This window comes from Crocodylus siamensis, chromosome 3 (assembly GCF_052110815.1).
Source record: "Crocodylus siamensis isolate JL-2025a chromosome 3, ASM5211081v1, whole genome shotgun sequence".
Classification (NCBI taxonomy): Eukaryota; Metazoa; Chordata; order Crocodylia; family Crocodylidae; genus Crocodylus; species Crocodylus siamensis.
The window spans coordinates 175,747,181-175,769,381 of record NC_143397.1 but is presented as its reverse complement, the minus strand read 5'-3'; the positions used below and the strand labels follow the sequence as shown (position 1 = coordinate 175,769,381).

At 40.9% G+C, this 22,201-nt stretch overlaps 1 protein-coding gene across 1 annotated transcript in view; it reads right to left on the bottom strand.

Annotated features, from left to right (window-relative positions):
• Window positions 1-22,201, bottom strand: part of TTC39C (tetratricopeptide repeat domain 39C) — a 63,087-nt gene that overhangs the window by 25,480 nt on the left and 15,406 nt on the right. Inside the window, exons 2-6 of the mRNA XM_090039837.1 lie at window positions 19,965-20,013; window positions 18,911-19,039; window positions 17,609-17,723; window positions 12,395-12,749; window positions 10,456-10,624 (exon numbers count right to left, since the gene is read on the bottom strand). Coding sequence (XP_089895963.1) covers window positions 10,456-10,624; window positions 12,395-12,749; window positions 17,609-17,723; window positions 18,911-19,039; window positions 19,965-20,013 — 817 coding nt within the window. The remainder of the gene's footprint in view (window positions 1-10,455; window positions 10,625-12,394; window positions 12,750-17,608; window positions 17,724-18,910; window positions 19,040-19,964; window positions 20,014-22,201) is intronic.

The window sequence follows — 22,201 nt, the reverse complement described above, 5'->3', positions numbered from 1 at the left end:
TCTCAATTCAATAAAACCTTTGGACCATGTACACTGAAATTATTATGTTCAGAGCTAATATAGATCCTGAGCCTTCGGTAAGATTAATTGCAGGACATCTTTTCACCCAGGATTAACAACATTTACATGGCAAATGAAGAAGGCAAGGAGCAGCAAACCTACCAAATATTAAGTAACTTGAAGTTGTCTCTCCTTCACTATTGCACATGATTTCTGAAAGCTATGCACTGATTAAAAGTACTGCTTTTCCTGGTTGTGTATTTATAATGGGCTAAGATACTGTAATAGGAGTGTGAAATGTATGGTTGTGGTGACATGCATATTTGGGGGCAAGTAAGTTTTATTTACTTTCCAATTCCAAGCAGAATATATCTTCATTTATTCAATGTCTTATCTCTTTATATACAACATTTTTTCAATTATCTCATATGATGATTAATGGATTAAGAAATTCCCAGTAAAGTGTGATCATTTCCATATAATAAAGAACATTTTTAAAGCGCACATTTCCATATAATATCAAGAATATTTTTAAAGCTCACAGATGTTTCATTTACTTCAATGTGCCTGAGCTCTAACAACAAACTTAGCAAGAATATGCTTCTGGATGATGTTTTCTATACAAATCATCCCTCAGATCCATTTAAAGTGACAAGAGTGTAGAACAGGACAAAAAATTACAGTGGTTTAAGAGCACTATACAGAAGCTGACAAAAGACTGGGTGGGGCAGGGAGGCAAGGAGAAGAGGCGAATTCGAAGTGCCTGTGTAAACCCATGGTCCCCATCTACTTAGAAGGGATTATTTATCAAGAAGTTGCCTGAAAAATTATCCTAACTGGGGGCTCTATCTTTATTATCCATCTTTGACTGGAAGTCTGATCGAAATAGTCTTCCTTTCTACTTACTATAAATGAGAAACATGCTCTGCCCTACCTTCTTCTTGAATAACTAATACTTTTACTGCTATGGCTCAGAGCCTCCATGTGTTACAGCTGAGTAAAATTAAGGTAACTCTTCTCATTTCATTGTTGACCTGAACAGCAGCTTGGAAACTGACCAAAGTCTGTTCATTTCATGCTGTACCGAATGTGACTCAGGAAGACATTCTATCAACTCACATTTAGAAAACTTCTTTTCCTGCCTATAAAGAACAGATTCAGATCATTTAAAAAAAATGAAAGAGGCAAATGTGGAAGAAACTGATGATTCTTTATGCTCTCCAACTTTCCTGTCATGCAGGTAAGTACAAGTCTGAGGTCATGGCACATCAGCAAAATATTTTACTATGCTGACAGTCATTTGCATCAGATTTAATTTTGGGTTCAGATCTCTCAGATTTGTAGTTCCTCCACTGGCATCTACTCTCCTTTCTTCGTTTTCCTAAAAGCTTCTAATGAAATACCTCTCACCAGACACCATTCTCTGGCTAGACCAGAATCATGTAATTATTTTTCTTTTATAACTAGCCCAAAACCTGCACTAGTTAGCACTGATTTAGCTAAACTGATTTTGTTAAACTAGGGATGTCGTACATACAGCCCGGGGGGCCAGATCTGGCCTGTGGAGCCTCTCTATTTGGCCTGCCTTAGAGTCTCTTGACTTTGCTACCAATGGCCACTGGCAACCAGGCACTCTTGTCACCCCCATATATCTTCCACATCCAGGTCCACCACTGTCACCATTGTACCTACCCCTGTGTCCTGGGCAGAAGAGTCCCAAGTGAGTCTGACACCCCTAAGTTAAATCAATGCAAATTCCCATGGGGACACACTCAAGTCAGTTTAGAAGTTAACTGTCAAATTCCAAATGGCTTACTTCTAATTGATCAAAGCCATTTCTGTACTAATACAAGAACTGTTAAACAGGGTCTTGCAAGATCTTACCCAAAGGCATCTCTAATAAAAAAGTTATCAGCCATCCTAATCTGCACCATGCAAAGGTTCTATAAACTCATTATTTTAGCTGCTGAAGGAACGTTTCATTGTGAAGCACCTACTTTGCAAGCATACACAGAAACACTGTAACATGCACAGTCTATAGTTTTTTCTAAGAGCATGCTTTTAGTGTGATGAGAAAATATGCTATGAAGAAAGAATCTAATCTTCCTGCCAGTGTATTTTGTCCAGTGGGATAGCTTGAGTAAGTTATGTTTGCACTCAAGGTTTTCAGGCTGTCATTATGAAGCCTGTGTATATGTATTGTTGATTTACTTGTGGAGAAATACATGATATTCACATACATACACAGTAAGACTGGCCTCAGAAACCTTTGTAGAAATGCACCAACTTTGCTTAGTCATAATTCAAGAGAGTTCCACAGTGAATTTTTGCTTTCAGGCACAGTCTTCTGAGAAAAAGAAAAAATGCTTTGGGCTGAAGCGTTTTATGCTTCCCAGCAAGGCAAGTTTGAGAATTTCAACAAAGTTTGGCTTGGAATATTGCAGGGATAACTATGCTAATAAAAAGCCTGAAGGTATAATCAATCAGGGAAAAACACACACACACACTTTAGGTATCTGAAGAAAAATTAATCTTGCAAATTAAATACTAAAATGTATAGAAAAATATAATGTGCACAGAAAATTATATGATTTATTCAACACTTGCACTATATCAAGACGGCCTTGCCGTGGGGCACCGAGCGTTGAAATACATGTTTCCGCTATCTTTGGGTATGGACAAATATTCATTTGTGGTGGCTTCAAAAGGGGAGAGGGAATGGCTGCTCAGGACTACACAGCAGCTTTATACTGTAACTTAAGTCTGTAGGATTCTGTAGCAAAACCACTCCAAATTTAACCTTGTTTCATTCAGGGTCAAAACTGGGATGATTTTGTTCACTTGCTTCTCTAGAGCAGTGCTTCACCTTTTCCACAGCACAATCCCATTTATGATCCCATTTGCCCAGCATGGCCCCTCATTCCCAACCCCCAAAGTCCCAGCAGGTGCCACTCGCTCCCCACCCACTGCCCCCGGTCCTCTCCAGCAGCACCCCTGTGGGAGGTGGTGGTGGCTGCTATGGCCAAAGCAGAGCATGGAGCCTGGTTCCCTCCTTGCCTCCTGCCCCCCATAGGCAGCATGACCGGAGAAGAGCCCATGGTGGAGAGAGGGAGGATGCAGGCTGCCCGCTGCAGGCCCAGGGCTCCACATCCTGCTGTCCTGCCCCTGGGGACCTCTGTGGCCTAACAGGCAGGACCCAGCATGGGAGGGTGGGAGGCTCAGTGTCAATGGTCGGAGTCCCATACAGGCTATGCCACCACGGCGAGGCACTCCCTGCTCACCTGGCAGCAGCGACAATTTAGAGTTGTGTCTCCCGCTGCTGCTGGGCAGGTAGGGGGTGCCTCTGCACGGTGGCACAGCCAGTATGGGACTCCCAGCAGCAGCACTAAGCCTCCCTACCCTGCTCTGCTGTCCTTCCTCCCAGGGGCTTCTGTAGCAGTGCAGGAAGCCCTGAGCTCGCAGCTAGCGGCTTGCATCTGCTCCTGCCCCATGTACAAATCTGGGTGGCATGTGCTCCCCATGCCTCCCTCTCCAGGAGTGCATGCAGCAGCAGGGAGCTAGCTGCCCTGCTACCAGTGGCTCCATCCTGCTGCCATTGGCTCCATCCTGCTCTCCCAGCCAGGCCCCACATTCCCACCCCCGCCCCAATGCACTAGCCTACCTGGGCAGCACCCCCAGCCCTGCCCCATTCCCTCCCTCAATGTGGGGGCCTCAATCTGCCCTCCCCCATAGACTTAGCTGGAGGGAGCTGCAGGAGCTGCTCACTACACTGCCTGGCTGCTGTGTTCATACGCACATGCATGCAGCACCTCATGCCTGACTGCATTCCTCCCACTTCCCCTCAGCACCAAACAGCCCCTTGGCAGGCTGGAACCCTGCCATCCTGCAAGGAGAACCTGCTGTTTCCCTCTTTTCTCCTTTAAAAGGAGAAAATCTGTGATTGTCTTTGTGACCCCATTTATTTTTATCATTGCAATCCCAAATAGGGTCATGACCCCAAGGTTGGGAACCCCTGCTCTAACAGGATCATGCAGACATAAGCTAGTGTAACTGCTGCTGTGTGGTATTGAGCTGCTGCAGCAGCCTGCTTCCCTTTTTAAAAGCACTACAAAACATATGTTTGTCCATATCCTTCACTTGAATATCTGCACCTGTCTGATACATTTCTAAATGCTTTCTTGGGTGCTTCATGTCTTCAGATGTCTAATCTTCCTCTAGGTGACAGCTCCCATGGGCACAGGATGAATCTCAAAGACATGTCTCAATACAAATAAAATCCCTACTGTCTCCAGATACTGTGATGTTTCAATACCTCAAGGCTGTATTTCAATAACCCTGAAGTACCTGCGTGTTGATTTCTTTTTCTCAGGTTAAGGCTGCTCTCTGAAACAGAAGTATTGTTGTGTATTTATCAGTTTAAAAATAAACCAAGGAAACTGTAAATGACTGAAAATAAGCTAGTGTTACAACAGGGCTGACATATTTCACACTATAAACTCAGCACATTTAAGCTGATGGTTTATATGCATTGGTTATTTAGCTCATTGACATATGTATATTAAGGCATGCAATATCACATCATAAACAGTATAATTCTGTGTAATTAAGGACTAATGGAAGGTCCTGCAAGGACCATAATTTTACATTTCTTAACTCTGTATGTCTAAAAATTGAGAACTTCACAAAATCATTAGTCACACTGCTACCAAGATTTACTGCATTTGATTTCCTTACAGGGTTGTACTAGCCTCTCCAATGCCAGCTATCTTGGTTCAAGACTGGTATTTGCTCTTCAGTGCCTCAAGATCTCTACATTCCCAACAGATTTCTCAGATTGAACACTTTGGAAGGAGTCATGCTAGCAGTTAAGCACAAGCCAGCAGCATTCTCTATAATTGATCTTTGCAGACAACATCCTTGGGTGGATAAACCCAGCTCCCCAACCCTCAAAGTTAGCAAAGCTTCCTCCCTTTTAAATTCCCAAAATCCCCATTCTTCCCCACCCCCTGCCTCCCAAATGTTTTAGATATCAACTCAATCCCTACACAGATTTAGGATTACTCTGGGAGCAACTTATTTCCATAGGGTCAAAGTTTGGTTTTTTTTACTTGATTTTAAATGTATATATTTTGATGAAAGAAGCAATAGACTTTAGTGGATGCCATTGTGTTGTTTTGACAGTGAAATACAACAGCTGTAAATATTCTCACTAAGCAAAACATTTAAGCTGAAAATATATCTCTTATAATGTAGTGCAACAGTATACACTAATATCTCCTTTTACATCACAATGTTTGTATTCATTTGCTGACTCTCGTCTTAAGGCCCATCTCATTCTCTCTTCACTGCAAAGCTGTCATGCCAGGTGATGGTGCCCTTAAACATGCTGCAATGCTCTGCATGGTTCACTTCCAGAACTGGATGAAGGGTGGCCATGTTTGTGCTAATTAGTGCCACTGAGAGAGAGTACTAATTAGCATGTCTGCAAAGAAGTACAAATATCGTAACAATACTTCCAATCTAGGTGACCATTTGAATTGAACCAAACTGCAGTATATGTGAGATGCCACCTCCCGGCACAGTATGTTTGCAGTTATTGATTCCAGGCACACAATATATGTGCTAATAATGAGATTTAGCACCATAACTATATCAAATACTTTTTAAATAGGAATTTATTTTGGTCCATTTAACCTCATTGACACCTAAAATTAAAGTTCCAGGACAAAGCCAAAAATATTTAAATTTAAGGAGTTTGACTTTAAGGAATGACCATTTTAATTAAATAGTTAAATGTGTTTCAGACACATTAGTATATATTACTATTCTCGTTTTTATCTTAATGGCTCTACATTTGTGTGTGCAACAGCCAAATCTAGTTTTAGTGTAAAACATTTCATAGATAGCTATAAATTTACAGGGTATTTACAGCTATGAATTTACAAGGTATGCTTAGAAGCTTGGGACACACAGGCTAGGGACAGACATTACACATACAAGAGTTTAAGTGATCAGAAACTAATTTAAACCTGTGACAGAACAAACATGCAGTTCACATAAACCAGTTTCAAAAGGCTGAAACTGGTTTGAGATAAACCTGGCTGAATATAGTATCAGACTTAATTGATTTGGGTCAAATTTTTCCTCGTGTCTAACCTAAATGCTCTCTGTCAGTTTATGGCCACTGTTCCTAGTAACCCCAAGGGGTGCCTAGGTAAACAGAGCATTCCTTATTCCTTGCTGCCCCCCCCTGATTAATATGGAGATGGCCACAAGATCCCCTCTCAGACTTCTTTTGCTGAGGTTGAAGAAATTCAGGTCCCTCAATCTCTCCTAGTAGGATCTCACTTGCAGGCCCTTAACCACACGAGTAGCCCTCCTCTGGACCCTCTGAGTTATCCACATCCCTCTTGAAGTGTGGTGCCCAGAACTGACGCAGTACTCCAGCTGCAGTCTTACCAATGCCGCATTGAGGGGAAATATCACCTCCTTAGACCTGTTTGTGATCCACCTTCTAATGCATGAAAGTGTGCGTTTGGCTTTACTTATCACTTTGCTACATTGACAACTCATGTTCATTTTGGAGTCGACTATGACTGAGATCCCTTTCTGCTGCTGTGCTGCTTAGAAAGTCACCTCCCAGTCTGTAGGTGTGTTAGTGATTCTTTCTCCCTAGATGAAGCACTTTGCACTTTAACTTTGTTAAACTGCATCCTATTCTGATCTGCCCACTTTCCCAATCTATCCAAATCTGCCTGAATCCGCTCCCTGCCCTCCAGTGTGTTTACTTTGCCCCATAATTTGGTGTTTTCTGCGAATTTGGACAAAGGGTTTTCCACACTCTCATCCAAGTCACTGATGAAGATATTGAACACCACTGATCCAAGGACCAAACCTTGGGGAACTCTACTGCCTAAATTTTTCCAGGCTGAAAATGACCTGTCCGCCACCAGCCTGTAGGTTTGTCCCATAAGCCAATTCTCCGCCCACCTGACCGTGTAATAATCTACATCACAATCGCTTAATTTACTCGTAAGAATGGGATACAACACTGTATCAAAGACCTTTTTAAAATCCAAGTAGATGACATCTACCTCAGCTCCTGCATCTAAGCAATTTGTGACCTGGTCATAAAAAGAAACAAAGTTAGTCAGGCAGGATCTACCTGCTATGAACCCATGCTGTTGCCCTTCAGCATTATTTTTACTGGACTCCAACAAATATGATCCTTAATATTTTTCTCAAAGGTTTTCCCAAGGATAGAGGTGAGGCTAATTGACCTATAGTTACACAGATCATCCTTCCTCCCTCTCTTGAAAATAGGGGCCACATTGGCCCTTTCCAGTCCTCTGGGACCCGTCCTAAGCACCATGAGCACTCAAACAACTGTCCAAGTGGCTCTGCTACAACACTGGCCAATTCCTTCAACACCCTTTGATGAATATCGTCAGGGTCTGCTGACTTAAATGCTCCAGCCCCTCCATATGCCCCTTCACTAGGTCAGCACTAACTGATGGTGGACTGGAGTCCCTCTTGTGCCTGCCTTTGGTCCCTTTGGGAGATGCACCTTTATCCATGCTCAGGAATACAGATGCAAAAAACTCACTTAGGAGCTAAGCTTTATTTCTCCTATCTATTTTGCAATGCCTGTCTCAGACCCATTTCTGATTTCACTTAAACCAGAGTCTCCCAGCATCCCAGATGCTTTGCAGCCCTGGGCAGGGCTCTCTGCTCCACAGCAAAGTTGGCCCCTCCCCTCTGCTCCCTGGCTGGAGCTCTGGAAGAGTCTGCAGGCACAGCAGCATCTGCCTGGCTTCCTCCTGCCCCCCTCCCACCACTTCCCTGCTCAAGCAAGGATTCCCCCCTGCCCTGCCACAGCACAGTCCATAGCCAGTATGTGGTACGCTAGCTAATGTTGAGAGGTGTCTGTGTAAGGCAGACAGGACAGTGTCTACTTAGGGCTTTTTGGAGCTAAAAGAGCTTACACTAATGAGAGATGCTTTGGCTTTCTTGATGGGCTAATAAACATGTGTTACTCCCAGTGTAACTCCCTGTTGTAAGTACATGCTGTCTAACTCCCTGCTGGCTCTGTTGCTAGTCAGGAGCAATGGGGGGACCCCCTTCCTAATCAGAGTGTCCTGCCCAGGCCTGCCCACACCCCCCCCCCAGCTCAGCACTGTAGCTCAGCACTGTGGAACAGAAGGGAGGGCTGTTCTAGCACCCTCTGGCTTCTAGACTGTACCACTGTAGGCATGTGCCTACATTTCTTCAGTCCAGAGGGGATGTCTGTATGGTTACAAACTAGTTCAGCCTAGCTAAGTTAAACTAACCTGCAAAGATTGAATCAATTCAGGTTCAGGCTTTTTGAATGTCTGTCCCTAGCCATACCACATAACGATTAGTAAAGCAAACATTATGTTTACAAAAGAAACTATAGCCCATTGTGCGCCAAGCAGGACAAAACTATTTTTAACACAGTGCCATCAAAGACTCCTGAATAAGAGTGATGTGATCGTATTACAAATGCAACTCTGCCCCATTTCCTCTTTCTCCTCCCCTTCATTTTGCCGGCCACATTTTTCACTTCAAAAATCTCTAAATGGCTTTCAGACTTCATCCCCCAAACAGACAATTTTGGGAAAAATAGAAAAGTTCAGTAGATTCTATCCCCACTAGCATACTGCCTAATAAAAGGAAAATTATTATAGATGCTCTGTCATATTATTCAACATATCCTTTTTATAGTTCAAAGAAACCAATCTTCATTAAAAAAAAACAGCACACTCTCCCCTGACATCCACTCTTTACATGACTGTCATGGTCCTGTCCTTTTAAGGTTTTCTTACTCTTTTCAGATAGCTTCTTGTCACTTCCTCCTCTCCACATCTTCCCAGTCTGTCAAGTTTTACACAGATCTGTCCTTGGTCTCCCCACTCCTTTTTCTAAATCTTATGCCCTGGGGACCTCAGCCATCAGCATAACTTCAGATACCTATTTACAGAATTCTCAAATCTACCTACTACATGGACTTTTCTCTCACTGTCCAGCCTTGTACATCTGACTGCTTTTAGCTCTTGAATGGCTGGTCTGAGTTCAAGATTCACAAGGCCGAAATATATTGCTTGATTTTTATATCTTCACAAAAGTAACACCAACATACTTAATATAATGAAACTGTAGTCCTCTATGATATCAGCTGAAGTTACATGGTGTACACATTTGTAGTTCCAATGGCTATAGAAAACCTATTACCCTGGTTAGCCTTACGGGGGGCTGGGGGGGGAAAAGAGAGAGAGAGAGAGAGAGAGAGGGAGAGGGAGACTGACTCTGTAAGGCTAACCACAGAAAGTTTAAAGACTCTAATCCTTCTTATGCATAAGATACAGGAACATTTCTACTTACAAGATCAGACTCACCGTTAACAACTCTACATGTTTTAAACTACTGCAACGTGTGTTCTGTAAATGCATTCTTGACCCAGCAAAATGTCTTAAAAACCCCAAAAAGAGCCAACTTTGGAACACACATCCATACAGAATGATGCTGAGAATTCAGAAAAAGGTGTTTAAATATCTTTCCATCAAAACGGCAACAACATACCGTTTTAATAGTTACCATACATGTCCCCAGATTTACCACTGCTGCACAAAAACAGCTCAGCAAGGAAGTTTACTAGAGTACTTCTGCACAAAGCCAGGCCAGATTCATGTAAATCCAGTCTGTCTTGCAAGACAGGTTTGAAACACTGTCTTCTGTTACTCCTGCTTCATATTCAGAAACAGCAAGGTCAACTTGGGAAAATCAGCCATAAGCCCCAGGAGAAAAAGAGTAAGGGTATTAAGGTCAGTATTAGCTCTAGAAGTTTTTGGGTTGAGACAGCATTTTGACATACAGGCAGCAGTTTATCCAAAAACAACATAAAGGAATCATAGATATCGGAATTAAGAGTCATCTCCTGATGATTTTTTTACTCTAGCATCCCTAGGAATATTCTGACAGTGACAGAAACAACAGCAGTCAACTAAATGACAGAAGGCATTTAAAATACTTCTGCCTGTCTCAAACTATTAAGAGTAAACTGGGAGGAAAGAGTGCAATGCCAGAACTTGAGCCTGTTACAATGTGTAAAAGTGTTTTTTCAGCCATCAGACAGCATTTGCAACTTTTTTTTCCAGGGAATAACCCTATTCTGATCAAGGTTCACCACTTGAATTAAAAATACTCCAGCTTGATTTCTACATAGCAGAAGAAAACTAGATTTCAGGGAACTACTAAAAGTGGCTAACTACCTGGACAGACCGCAATAAGAAAGGGCATGGTAGAAAACAAGAAGGTGTTATTCACCAATATTTTCAATATATTAACTGGAGATATTAGGAAGATAAGCTATTTGTATGAGAATAAAATATTTATCATTTTAAAAAAAGTCGTTAGGATGGCGAAAACATACACTACCTCTAACCGTTGTATTCTTCCCTTGAAGAACATAAACAAAGATGAATTTGGATAAGCTGCTTCTTTTTTCAGCAGGATCTCCTTTGCCTCTTGCAATCCTGCCTTGCTATCACTGCCATCCAAAGCAAAAAAAGGGCGAACTACTGTGTGGTACCACAGCAAAGCTAATCTGAAGAAAAACACAAAGTGCAAAGATTACTTTAGTGCACATTTCAGTTTACAGCACATGATTCTTTGTAGGCAAAAGTTAAGAGGTACTGAAGGGAAAAAACAATAAAAACAAGCAGTACATGATTCTTTTTTTTTATTTATGCTGGATGAAAGCAGTCTTAAATGGTGCCACCACGCCCCAACTCATTCAGAAAAAACGTAAGCTTTGTAGGTTATGGCCTATTTAGTCAGATGCTATAACCTGGCTAAAAACCAAATCTGACATTGTTTTGTTAAACTAGACTACTCCCAACTGTCACTGGAGTACAGGAAAGCAGAATCTCCAGAGCACTGGATGAAGTTGTGTCTTCAACATTTCTTGAGATAAAGGAACTTTTTAAAAATAATTAAATCTGAAAATTCATCATAAAGCAAGTAGTAAGTTAAAAGTCTATGTACACCGCAGATGTATAGTGCACATAGTGCTCCAAAACTTCGCCAAATGAGTGACCTAGACCAGAATCATTGCAGAAGTGAGGATAAAGTATGGTGGGTTCTCCAACAAGAAACAGTGGGCATATCCTTTTCTCCTCAGATGGCACATTATAGTAAGACATTAAGAAATGAGTATTTGGCTGTTTATAGTTAAAACTGATTAATGATTAGAATTGTGATCTTTTTCAAGAAGAAAGGATTTGTTTTAAATGTATGGTTGATAGACATGTCTTTTTAATTTCAGTACTGTATTAGATGGATTGAGAGCCAACTTGAAGCTTACAGATCTGGTGCAAGACAGGGATTTCAAACATATGGCCGATGGGCCAGATCTGGGCTAAAGAATTATTTCATCTGGCCCACCAGTACTCTGGCAGGCTAATACAGGTTGGGGGGTATGGCCTGCTGCAGAATCCAGGATCCCTGTACCCCAAAGGATAGGACCATTGGCACCAGCCCCCAGATCTATTCTGCTGCATAAATGCAGCTCCATGCTGCTGCTCCAACACAGCCCTACTACAGTTGCTGTTGGCCCCACAAATACCACCCAGAAGGGGTTCCTGAGGTTGGGATCCAATTTGAGGCATGTTTGTAACACCTCTGGTACAAGGTCATTCCTACAACAGTACCAGGTCTGACCTTTGCAGTACTGAATAGTAAATTTACCTTCATTAAGGGTTCTAACTTAAAGCTGAAGGAAGGATAATCTACAAAAAAGGAACCAGAATACAACATGTAGGGTTGGAAACTCCCATTATAGTGGGTGTGCCACCCCAAAGAGGCCAACAAAAATATCTCTCTTTGCCTATAAAAAAAAGTTCTATTTTTTATTTTACATACTGAAAAGTAATTAAAAGCAGAAGTCATCACATTAAAATAAATACCTATAACTAGAGAGAAGTTAATAGCTGCTAGAACTCATATGGACAATATTTGCTTTTCAAATAATCTTTTTTTTAGGCTTCTTTTTAGATAATCTAAATCTTAGGGAGACCCTTTCAAGTACCCTGCTTTAAGCAAATATGCTCCTTTTGACAGAACAAAAGGGTGCAGAAAACTGCATTCCCTGGCATTAAATCACCAACACAATCTGCCTAGACAATAAAAATACTGTTAAATCAATTTTCATAACTAACATATAACAAACTTAGAAAACTACGGCATGTTAAACAACATCAGCTGAGGCGTCCTTTAAAAGCAACAAGATTTTTTTTGTTGTTGATTGTACTTGTTTGTAGTTTACTTACTCTCAGTACTAAGTTATCTACCAAAGCATTTCAATATAGCTACTCACGTAGCTAAAGGGGCCTTCATGTCCTTACTTTCACTTGCATACATCAGTGAAGAAAGCCCCTGTAGGCGGTCTCCAGGAAAACCCAGCAGGTTGATGATTTTGAGCAGGTTTGGGGGCACCATGGATATGCAAAGATGAAAAAGTCCATATCCAAAGCTAACAGCACCTTTCAGCCTGTTTAGCGAATCCTCCGTTACACCTTCTGCAGAGATATGATTATCATTTGCAGCATCAGAAGTCAAGGAGTCCTGAGTTAACTTCTTCTGATATATTTCCTGAAGTGTATTAATGTCCAGATAACATTTATTGTAAATTTTCCAGGCTTTACGAAGGATCCACCCACCTTTTATGTATGCTGAAGACAGAAAAAAAATGTCAGGGAATTATTTAACAATACAGAAACTGTAAATGACAAATGATCTTCCATAAAATTAGAAGACTATTCTAAAGCAAATTCTCCTCCTTTGGATATTTTACATAAAACCCACAGGCCTGTAGGAATTAGCAGCAATCATTTTGTTACTTAGAGGAGATTAACTAAGAGACACATTTAAAAGAAGAATGCTGAAAGATTTTAAATGCAAAACTTGACTTGTTTTATAAAAATATGTAATCTAGAAAAAATATTTTAATTTAAACAATACTAAGAACACGTAAAAAAAAAAAAATGAGACTGTTGAATCCCTAACTGTTCTGTTCAGAGTGCCCTATGAATGCAGCAGTCTTGAAGTTCCGACTGTAGGCATCACAAATTAGTTATTTTTACTCCTTCAAAATGAAAAATTAAGTTGCCTATTGTAATGAAAAATTCAAAATGCTGCAATAATAATTCAGCTATATTCCGAAGCCAATGTTACTTCAGGCCACCTTTTTGCTGCAGGAGTCAGTAGTTATGTGGTTCACCACAAGACGAACACTAATGCAACTCTGTACAGTAATGCAGTAGACATGGGGGGGGGGGTGCAGGAACCAACACATTTCACTTATAAAAGTCACTAGCTGAAATGTAGTCTGTAAGGATAACATCATTAGATACTGATGACTATTTTCTTTACACTGAACATATATACACATACACACACAAATATGCTGCCTTTCTGAAAGTTCACTATTAAAATAATGTATGCTTTGATATGGTATAGTGAGACATGTTAAAGCCATAAATCTCAGTCTCTCTCTCATAAATGCAAACTACTTAACTGTTTGGGTACAATCTTGATTTTGAGACTCCCCAATATTCACTCCTATCATCACTTATTCAGCATTCAGTAAGACCTCACCTGGGACAAAATCCAGTTTGGGGCAACCCACTTTAAGAAACATGTGGACAAACTGAAGCAAGTCCAAAGAAAAAAAAATTAAAATACTAGAGATCTAGAAGACATAACATACAAGGAAAGGCCAGAAAAACTGGGATTATTTAGAGAAGACTAACAGAGGACTTGATAACAGTCTTCAGATACCAAAGGGTTGATATAAAAAGGATGGTGATCAATTGTTCTGTGTCCACATGGAATGGAATAAGTAGTAATGCTTTTAAAACTGCAACATGGGTGACTGGTAAACATTAAGAAGAACTTTCTAATTATAAGTGTGATTATGCACTGGGAAAAGACTAAAGAGATTGTGGAATCTCTTTCATTGGACATTTTTAGAAGTCAGACAAATATATACCTATGATAGTTTAGAGAAATGACAGTGCCTTTTATGAAGGCAGATATTAGAAAGCCTCTTCCAGTTCTATTTTTCTATTACAAGTGTTATGGCAGTCATGGTAAATTACAGGTAGTTTTAACTTCCAACAGGAATGCTATGTGAACTGTTGGAAGTAAGCTGACTTCATTAGAAGGCAGACAAACACAAAAGACCACTAAGTTCATTTTTGGGGGGGTTTAAAGATGAATATAGCAAATGTATGTTTGGAAAAGTCTGAATGCCTTTAGCCCAAAGGGTTACCAGCTGGTAAGTATTTTCCAGCACTTACACTTTTTCATCCAGCTGCCACCAACCTGTTTTGCAAAGTCAGTGATTTTCCAGCCCTAAGCTGATAACTGGAATTTACTTGCCTAATTTGTTTTACTCTCCAAGAAAACATCCAGATGTCTTGCCAAAAAACAAAATTTATGGTTTTTGAAGAAAATAAATCTCTACATGACAAAAGATATCACGTTCTTAACCATTTTTTATTGTGATCTGGATGTTACTTCCCTACATTGGGATTTTTTGTTTTGTTTTGGTTTTTGTTGGTCAATTACTTCCAACAGTCTTCTCTTGGTCTTTAAAATAGAAATATAACAGTGGCCATTTTTTCTATGAACAAACAGGTGAAGGAATGTCTTTAGATTACAAAAAGGCTCAAGGAATAGATGGAAACTGGAAACAGTTTTGTAGCAGAGACCAGAAGAGGGTCATAAACCTAAATCAGTATTAGCCTCTCTGTCCTAAGTCCAATAGAAATTATTCAACTTTTTCATTTTTAGTGTGGGAAAACCCAGATGTTTCTTATCTATGTAGTCTGCAAACAATTTAATTTGCAGTGAATTACCAAATTAAGTCACACAACTGTTTGCTGCAGCCCTTACTCAAAGGTGCTGCTTCTCTATTCAGCTGAAGCTCATAAGCAGTCCCACACATCTGATAAAAATAGTGGCCTTTGAAATCAAAAGCTACAACAAGCATCTGGAGCATCTCAGCTGTCCTACAGAGCTATTTGTTGCAGCTCTGCAAGCTTCAGGTTACTTGCAAAAACAAGGATTTGCAAAGTATCTGGATTCCACTGTATCCAGATATCAAGGTGGTTAAGTAGTGGGAAGACACAGAAGAGACAGCAGAATCTTTGTCACTGGAAGTTTTTAAATGCAGGTCAGACAAACATGCGTGTGATGGCTTAGACTGAGATAACAGTGCCATTTTGCATGGAGTTAATTCAAAAATCACTTTGTTCAGCAATTTGCCATCTTCCTTGTATTCTGAACACAGTTGTCAGCTACTGCCTGGGCACAGGGGATGCCAGCTTTTTCCCCACATCCTCTGAGTTTCTACAGAAAACAGTTTTCCTCTACTTACAGCTAATCCAACTCACATGCTCAGATCTTAAATGCTTTCTCCAATTCCTGTACAAAGGCTTCTGGGACATGTCAAATTAGGACCAGCTGAACAAGTAATATTAGTATTGGTACCAGGAAAGTGGAAAACCCTAATTCAGGGGTCCACAAGCTTTGGCCGATGTGGGTCATAAATCTCTGCTGTTCCAGGGAGCTCAAGCTGATTTTGTGCACCCTCGCTGCAGACACCTAGCCCCTCTGCAACAAAGATAAGTAAAGGCATGAGAGAGCATCAGATAGGCCTGTGGAGGGGACAGCCAGCTCAGCACAGCTGTGTTCTACCAGATGTGGCTCATCTGCCATAGGTTACTGACCCCTACTCTACATTATACCAATCAGTTGAACCTTATTTTAGTCCTACTGTATTAATGTACATTTCTAAAAAAAGATACTAGAGATAACAATCCTAAAATAAAATTGTGCTTCTTGTTCATTTTCCAAGGCAGCAACAACATTCAATGAACATAAAGAATACACTGTAACAAAGGAAACTAAGTAGGCAAAGTTGAAACCTGCAGTTCTTACTTAGAATGCTTTCGTGGGGAGGCTCAGTGCAAGCATGTTACTGTGAATATATGGCCCTTCCCACCTCAGGGGCAAATGGGAGTCTGGGCTAGCAGCAGGACCCAGAGGCTGCCTCCTGATTCGGTCCCCATGACTTTGTTTCATTGTACTGGGTGACTGCTGTCCCAAAGTAAGACTACAGTTTTGTAACTGTTTGTGTTGTAAACGTGGCTGACTACCTGAAGAGAATAAGTGACTGCTCTCAAAGAAAGGAGGAGAGGAGGCAGAAATGGTCCCAGGGCAGGCAGAATAAAGTCCAAGTGGCCACATCCACACATGCATGGATGTTTGGTTCTCCGGGGACAAATAGCAGCGGTGCACTTTGTATCGCCGCTACTTGTCCCTGGAGAACATCTGTACCACGCACCCTGTGGCGCACAGCAAGTTACCCAGGTGGGGTAGGACAGGCTGGGGCCAGCACTTACGGGGACATTTACCCAGGGTCTTGGGGGCCTCCCAGCACTGCAGCAGTGGCAATCCAGGTGTCCAGAGCCTGGCTAGCAGCTGCAGTGCAGCTCCAGCTGTCCAGGCTCCAGTTTTGAGCTGCACACGCTGTCCACACATGCTCCATTTTTTTTGTTGACCCCATGGATATCCACAGGTCAAGCCCCAGCCCCCTCCTCCTGACAGTGCTCCCTTGCAGCGCAGAAAAGAGCTGAACATGCAGTATGTGGCACTGCAGATGTGTCTGCAGCACCACATACTGCATGACTGCACTCATCTGGACCTGGCCAGTGAGGTAAAGAGGAATTGGAGTGGCATAACAAGGACTGGCTGTTCTGAAGTAGCTTGCTGTGCCATTTGGGATGCGAGCACTCTGACCCCTCTTCTTGAAAAGAAGAAAACACTCCCTCCTCCCCAGGAGCTGACCAAAAATAAGCAGCTCTCAGGTCACTGGAGAAGTCAGGGACTGAAAAGAGCCAGGGTCTCAAAGCCAGAAGCCTGACTCTTGTGAATCCGCACTAGGGCTAGGTGCAAGGGGTCCTCTCACGAAAGGTAAACTGAATAAGGCTGCTTCTTATTCCCAAGGTTTCCCAAGAAAGAGCTTTCCCCTTCTTCTTGAAAAGGGGCAGGTTGTTCCTTTTTCATGACACTCATCTGGGAAACATTCCATCTGCATTACTAGAGGTATAATTATATTGAACATCTATTATTGGGTTGCTTAAATCCAAGCAGACAAATATATATATTTTAAGAACACAATGGCTACACTAGAAATTTATGAAGCCCTTGTTTCAAACTTAACTTATTTTTCTCACTAAACCATTATCTTTATCAGTGTGAGCGACGTGATCAGCCCCCTGCATCTGATCACCCCCGCCCTGCTCCCCCCAACTCCAAGCAGCTTATTACAGGCTGGAACTCTAACAGCCTGCAAGGGGAAAACACATGGTTTCCTGCTTCAAAGGGGAAGATCAGCATTTTCTCCTTTAAAGGGGAAAATTCACTGGAAATAGAAAACTCAGATCCCTGGTGATACCCTAATATTTACTATACATGCCATGGGAAAAAAGTTAAAGAATACAATATTAATGTTACAGCACACCTGACAATTCTTGTTTTACAAAAGAAAGCACAGCCAAGTAAACTTGACAGTCTGCTACAATTATCTGTCTTTGGAGCCGATCAGTCATGGATGGTGCAGATTTTCTGCCATCAACCTGCATGCAAAAAAAAAAACAAAAAATAAAATGCTTTTTAAAACTACGTTAAATCCCTGATTTTTCAAAGTATTTACAGAAACATAACCGACATTTTGACTTATATTTTTCAGGCAATTTTGATTTTGTTGGTGGTTCAACACATTCTTTATAAAAATCATAATTATAAACAACTAACAGTAGCAATATAAAATTCTGTGAATTTTATAGATTAATCTGTGCCCACTACACCTGGCAAGATTGACCTTGCTTAGCACAGCCATATCCTGTAGATTCCTCCCCCACCTCCTCCACCCCCAAAATGCTCAAATGGTACTACCTTTATAAATAGACTGTGAAAACTGCACAAAATAATGCTGCCCTATGCACCGCTACCATCTCTTACCAGGCAAACTAAGGGAGCACACAGAACATGCTAAGATGCGTGCACAAGGGCCCCCTGGCTACACGGTGTGAGCACTGCATGCTCTCTACTCTTCAGGGTCTCAGCATTCAGATGTCTGTACATATGACTCTGGTTAAATTTCTCTACCAGAAGAACAAACCTGGGTGAATTCCCCCAGATACACATTCAGATTATACACAGAGTAGTCTCCTTGTTCAACCAGCCCCTTTTCCATTTCAGCTTCCAGCCTTCCTTTCCAAAGGCTCCTTGTCCCAATCTTCTCCCTCTGCCCTCCCCCAGACCTGGCTGAATCATCCTCTGGATTCAAATAAGAACATTTTCTCCTCCATTCTCCCTGGGCCTCAGAAGACTGGTTACTGAGAGCAGAGAACAGGCTGAATCTTGATCCAATGTCTGAAGCCTGGCTTGCCCCACAGTATCCTGGAGTGGTAATTGCAGAGGAAGTACAACTCATCTCAGTATGGACAAAAATGTTTGGAGAACTGAATCACAAGTCTAAGAAATCTCTACTAAGAAAGTGCAAACTAAAATATTTCAAAGACTTTTAAACTTGGCTGAATTTGGGTAGATTCTCTCAGGGTGGCAAAGCCCTTTAAAAAAGGCCACCCAGTCTGCCAAGCTGTCTTTACTCCAAAGTATTCTCAACCACAACTCAGATATTAGAAAGAACTCTGCTGCAAAAATCTATTTTTAAATGCCAAATGAGAACTAGAAAGCTAGAAGGAAGTCTTCAAAAATACTTACGTAGCACACATTAATATTTTACAGATGCTGCACTTACATTTTTTTTAATTTTATTCTTGATTGTTTCTATAACTCCAGCTTCTTCGCTCTCACACAATTTTTCCGTTGCTTTCAAGTCATCACATGCTAACTGCATTTTTTCTTCTTCAAATGTCATCATAGCATTCTTCCAAAAATAACATACAAATGAAAAATGACAAAAAATCGTAAGTCTGCTATTGCTATAATAGCTACATAGAAAAACTAAATTCTTTTATAACAATACCTGAGGATAAACTGGTACCCAAGTTTGCATTCATATATATACACACATATATGTATTACCACACATACTAATAAACATACAGGCTCAGGTTTTTATGCTTGTATGCTTTACTGAAATTGAAAGAAACTGAAATCAGGCTTATTAACTGACTTCACTCTCTCTAAAAGAAACTGGATATTTAAAAAAAACAAACTGAAAATGCTGTCATATTCTTTTTTTTTTTTATCTAATGCAAGTTACATAAGTTCACTTTCAATTACTGTTATCCAGCACAGTTTACCTCTGTACAGATACTGTTTTATATTTAACCACATACATAACTTGCCTCAAAGTCAAATAAATACATAAATATTAAATAATTTAACTAATTAATTAAAAGGCTACAGTCTAATAGGCAATAAGCAGATACATTGTATTACTTGATAAAAAGATCACTAACTTTAACTGAATCTATCTAAACAGGGACTTAAGAAGAACCAATTTTTTCTAATGCTTTATCTAATGGAAGTTCTGAACGACAAGCATATAAGTACTGCAGCTATCTTTAGAACATTAAATAAGCAGAAGCTTTTTAAGAAACAAGATACAAGGATACTGTGTGGTGATGTTCCACCGATTCAGTATATCAGCTTGGATAAGCAAACCCAACAAGACTTTCCTAATGCTGGCCTGAGGTAAGATTTATTAAAAGAAAAACAACTAAAATGCCTTTTGTGTAGTTTATAGCAGTGGTTTTCAGTGGCAACCCACCTCTGACAAAGATATCAAGCCACAAACCCTCAAGCTCCCCAAATACACTTTTTCCTTATTTTGTCAACAAACTTACCAAAAAACTGACAAAGCTGGCTCCAAAACTCATCAACGGACTATGGTTTCTGTCAAGAAAACACAGCACAGTTATAACATTAACCTAGTTGCTGGATTTTGCGTCTATTAAATCGAGTCTGCCGGAGCATGTAATTGATGCGTCCAGTGCTGCACCTGGTACAAGTGTGTAAGCAGCACAGCATGCATCAGTGCTGAGAAAATGGTGGGTGATTCACTTTGCACTAAAACCCATTCAACGTGCTTTAATTTAAAGCACACCACTGCCATTTTCTCACCACTGGCATGTGCTGCGCCACTTACCCACCTGTATCTGACACAGCACCAGGAGCCTTTACTTAGTGCAGATCACTAACTAAAAGTGCCCAGTGCTGTGTCAGGACCATATGTAAAGATGTACCCAATTTGTTTTTCATCTTGCAAAGCATTAGTTGCCACAGCAAATGTTTTGAGTGATGTAAAATAGACTAAACTAATTAGGAAGACTTCTCCTTTTCTCAAGAAGCCATATATTGCTGAAGGTATGCCTTATCGCCAGGTCTATGATAACAGGGTGAAGGCAACTTTTAGGCCAGAAATTCATCAAGCAGCCAGGATTATAGGCAATGCCCAAGCAGGTTTCAAACTAAATGAATAGTCCAATCGCACAAGCACTGTAAAGCCCTGATTCAGACTAGATGGAGCTAGCAACAGTCAAAAAAAATTTCTACATAATCTCAGTAGTACCATTTATCCACAATGAATAAATAAGTTCATAGAAATCAAGTGATTTTAATTTAGTTAACATATGCATCCGTATGTAAAAACGTGTGATCATCATCCCTTGAATAAGGGTTTACAGTTTAAGGATTGCAGATTTACAGCACATTTTAGCTGAACAAAATATAAACACACACTTTTGCTCTAGTCTTCTAGGAAGGAGATGCATTTAGGGATTCATACTGTAATTGAGGCGATACAGTTATTGCTGGCTCGTTTTGCAGTCCCAAAAAGAACAGTGTTTATTTAAATCTGTAAACAATGTAAAGTGCTTACAGCTAAGAAGTACTGGGATATCTATCATATTTACCATTTAGAAATACTACTATAAAAACACAAGTTTCTGATATTACTTAATCTACAATGGTGTACGGAGTTCTCAGAAAGGCAAGATGTCAGTACAGGTTTTTATTAGTTTTCCTGTGTTACATTTTATATAACCATAAATACGTAGGCTTAGAGAAAATGGCAAAAAAGAATGATAGAGGAGCACAAGACCTAGAATTACCACTTCATAAACTTACTATAGCATGTTTATTGATACATTTTAAAATGTTGATTTTTGTTATATACTATATATAACATTAAAGAAAAAAAGCATACACTTTAAGTAAATATTCTTAATTATTTTTCTCTCCTGAATATTATTATTGTCAGGCAAACAGAGTAGCCACCAGTAACTATCACTATGTAAACTATTCAATACGTAAACTGTGCTCTGGAAACAGGTTGTGTTACAACAGACCAACAGAAACCAGGTGCATATTTGCTGCTTTAGCTTTCAAGCAAACACCTACTTCAGAGGTTCTGTGCCAGGCCCACAATCCATCTTTCATGGCTGCTAATTAAGACATTCTGTTTAGGGGTGCATGGGTAAAGATTTTCTTGGCCAATACCAATAGCTGATGATTAACCAACCATATCAGCTGATGCCAATCTGATAACATATATTTAGTAATAGTGCAAGGTACTTTAACCTACTGACATAAATAAACCTTTTTTTGTTTGTTCTACATTTCACACACACACGTGCCTCCTGCCTGCTCCAGCCATCAATAAGAAAGGCAGTGACCACCTTATTCCCACACGTCACCCCCCTCGCCCATGGCTCCTACCTGCAGTCCCAATCCCTGTGCAACCCATACTGCCGTGCCGGGCAGGCAGGGGGACCCTTATGTGGACAGTGGTGCTGGGCACATTTGGAGGCCCAGTGCATGCCACTGCCTCAGCACTGGTGCACCCCACATAGCCAAGGTCCCACAACCACCAGGGAGAAGCCACTTTTGCAGAGGCGCCTAGTGCCTAGAGGAGTGGCACGTCCCTCGCATGGCATTACCCCACCTGCACACAGTCCAATGCCTCTGTAGCAGCCCAAGCGCTCTGGCCCTTGCTGCACACACGGAGTTGCTGTGACAGCAGCAGGACCCTATAATGGTCCTTTTGTTGCCAAGTGCAGCACCCCCTTCCCCTCCTCACTGG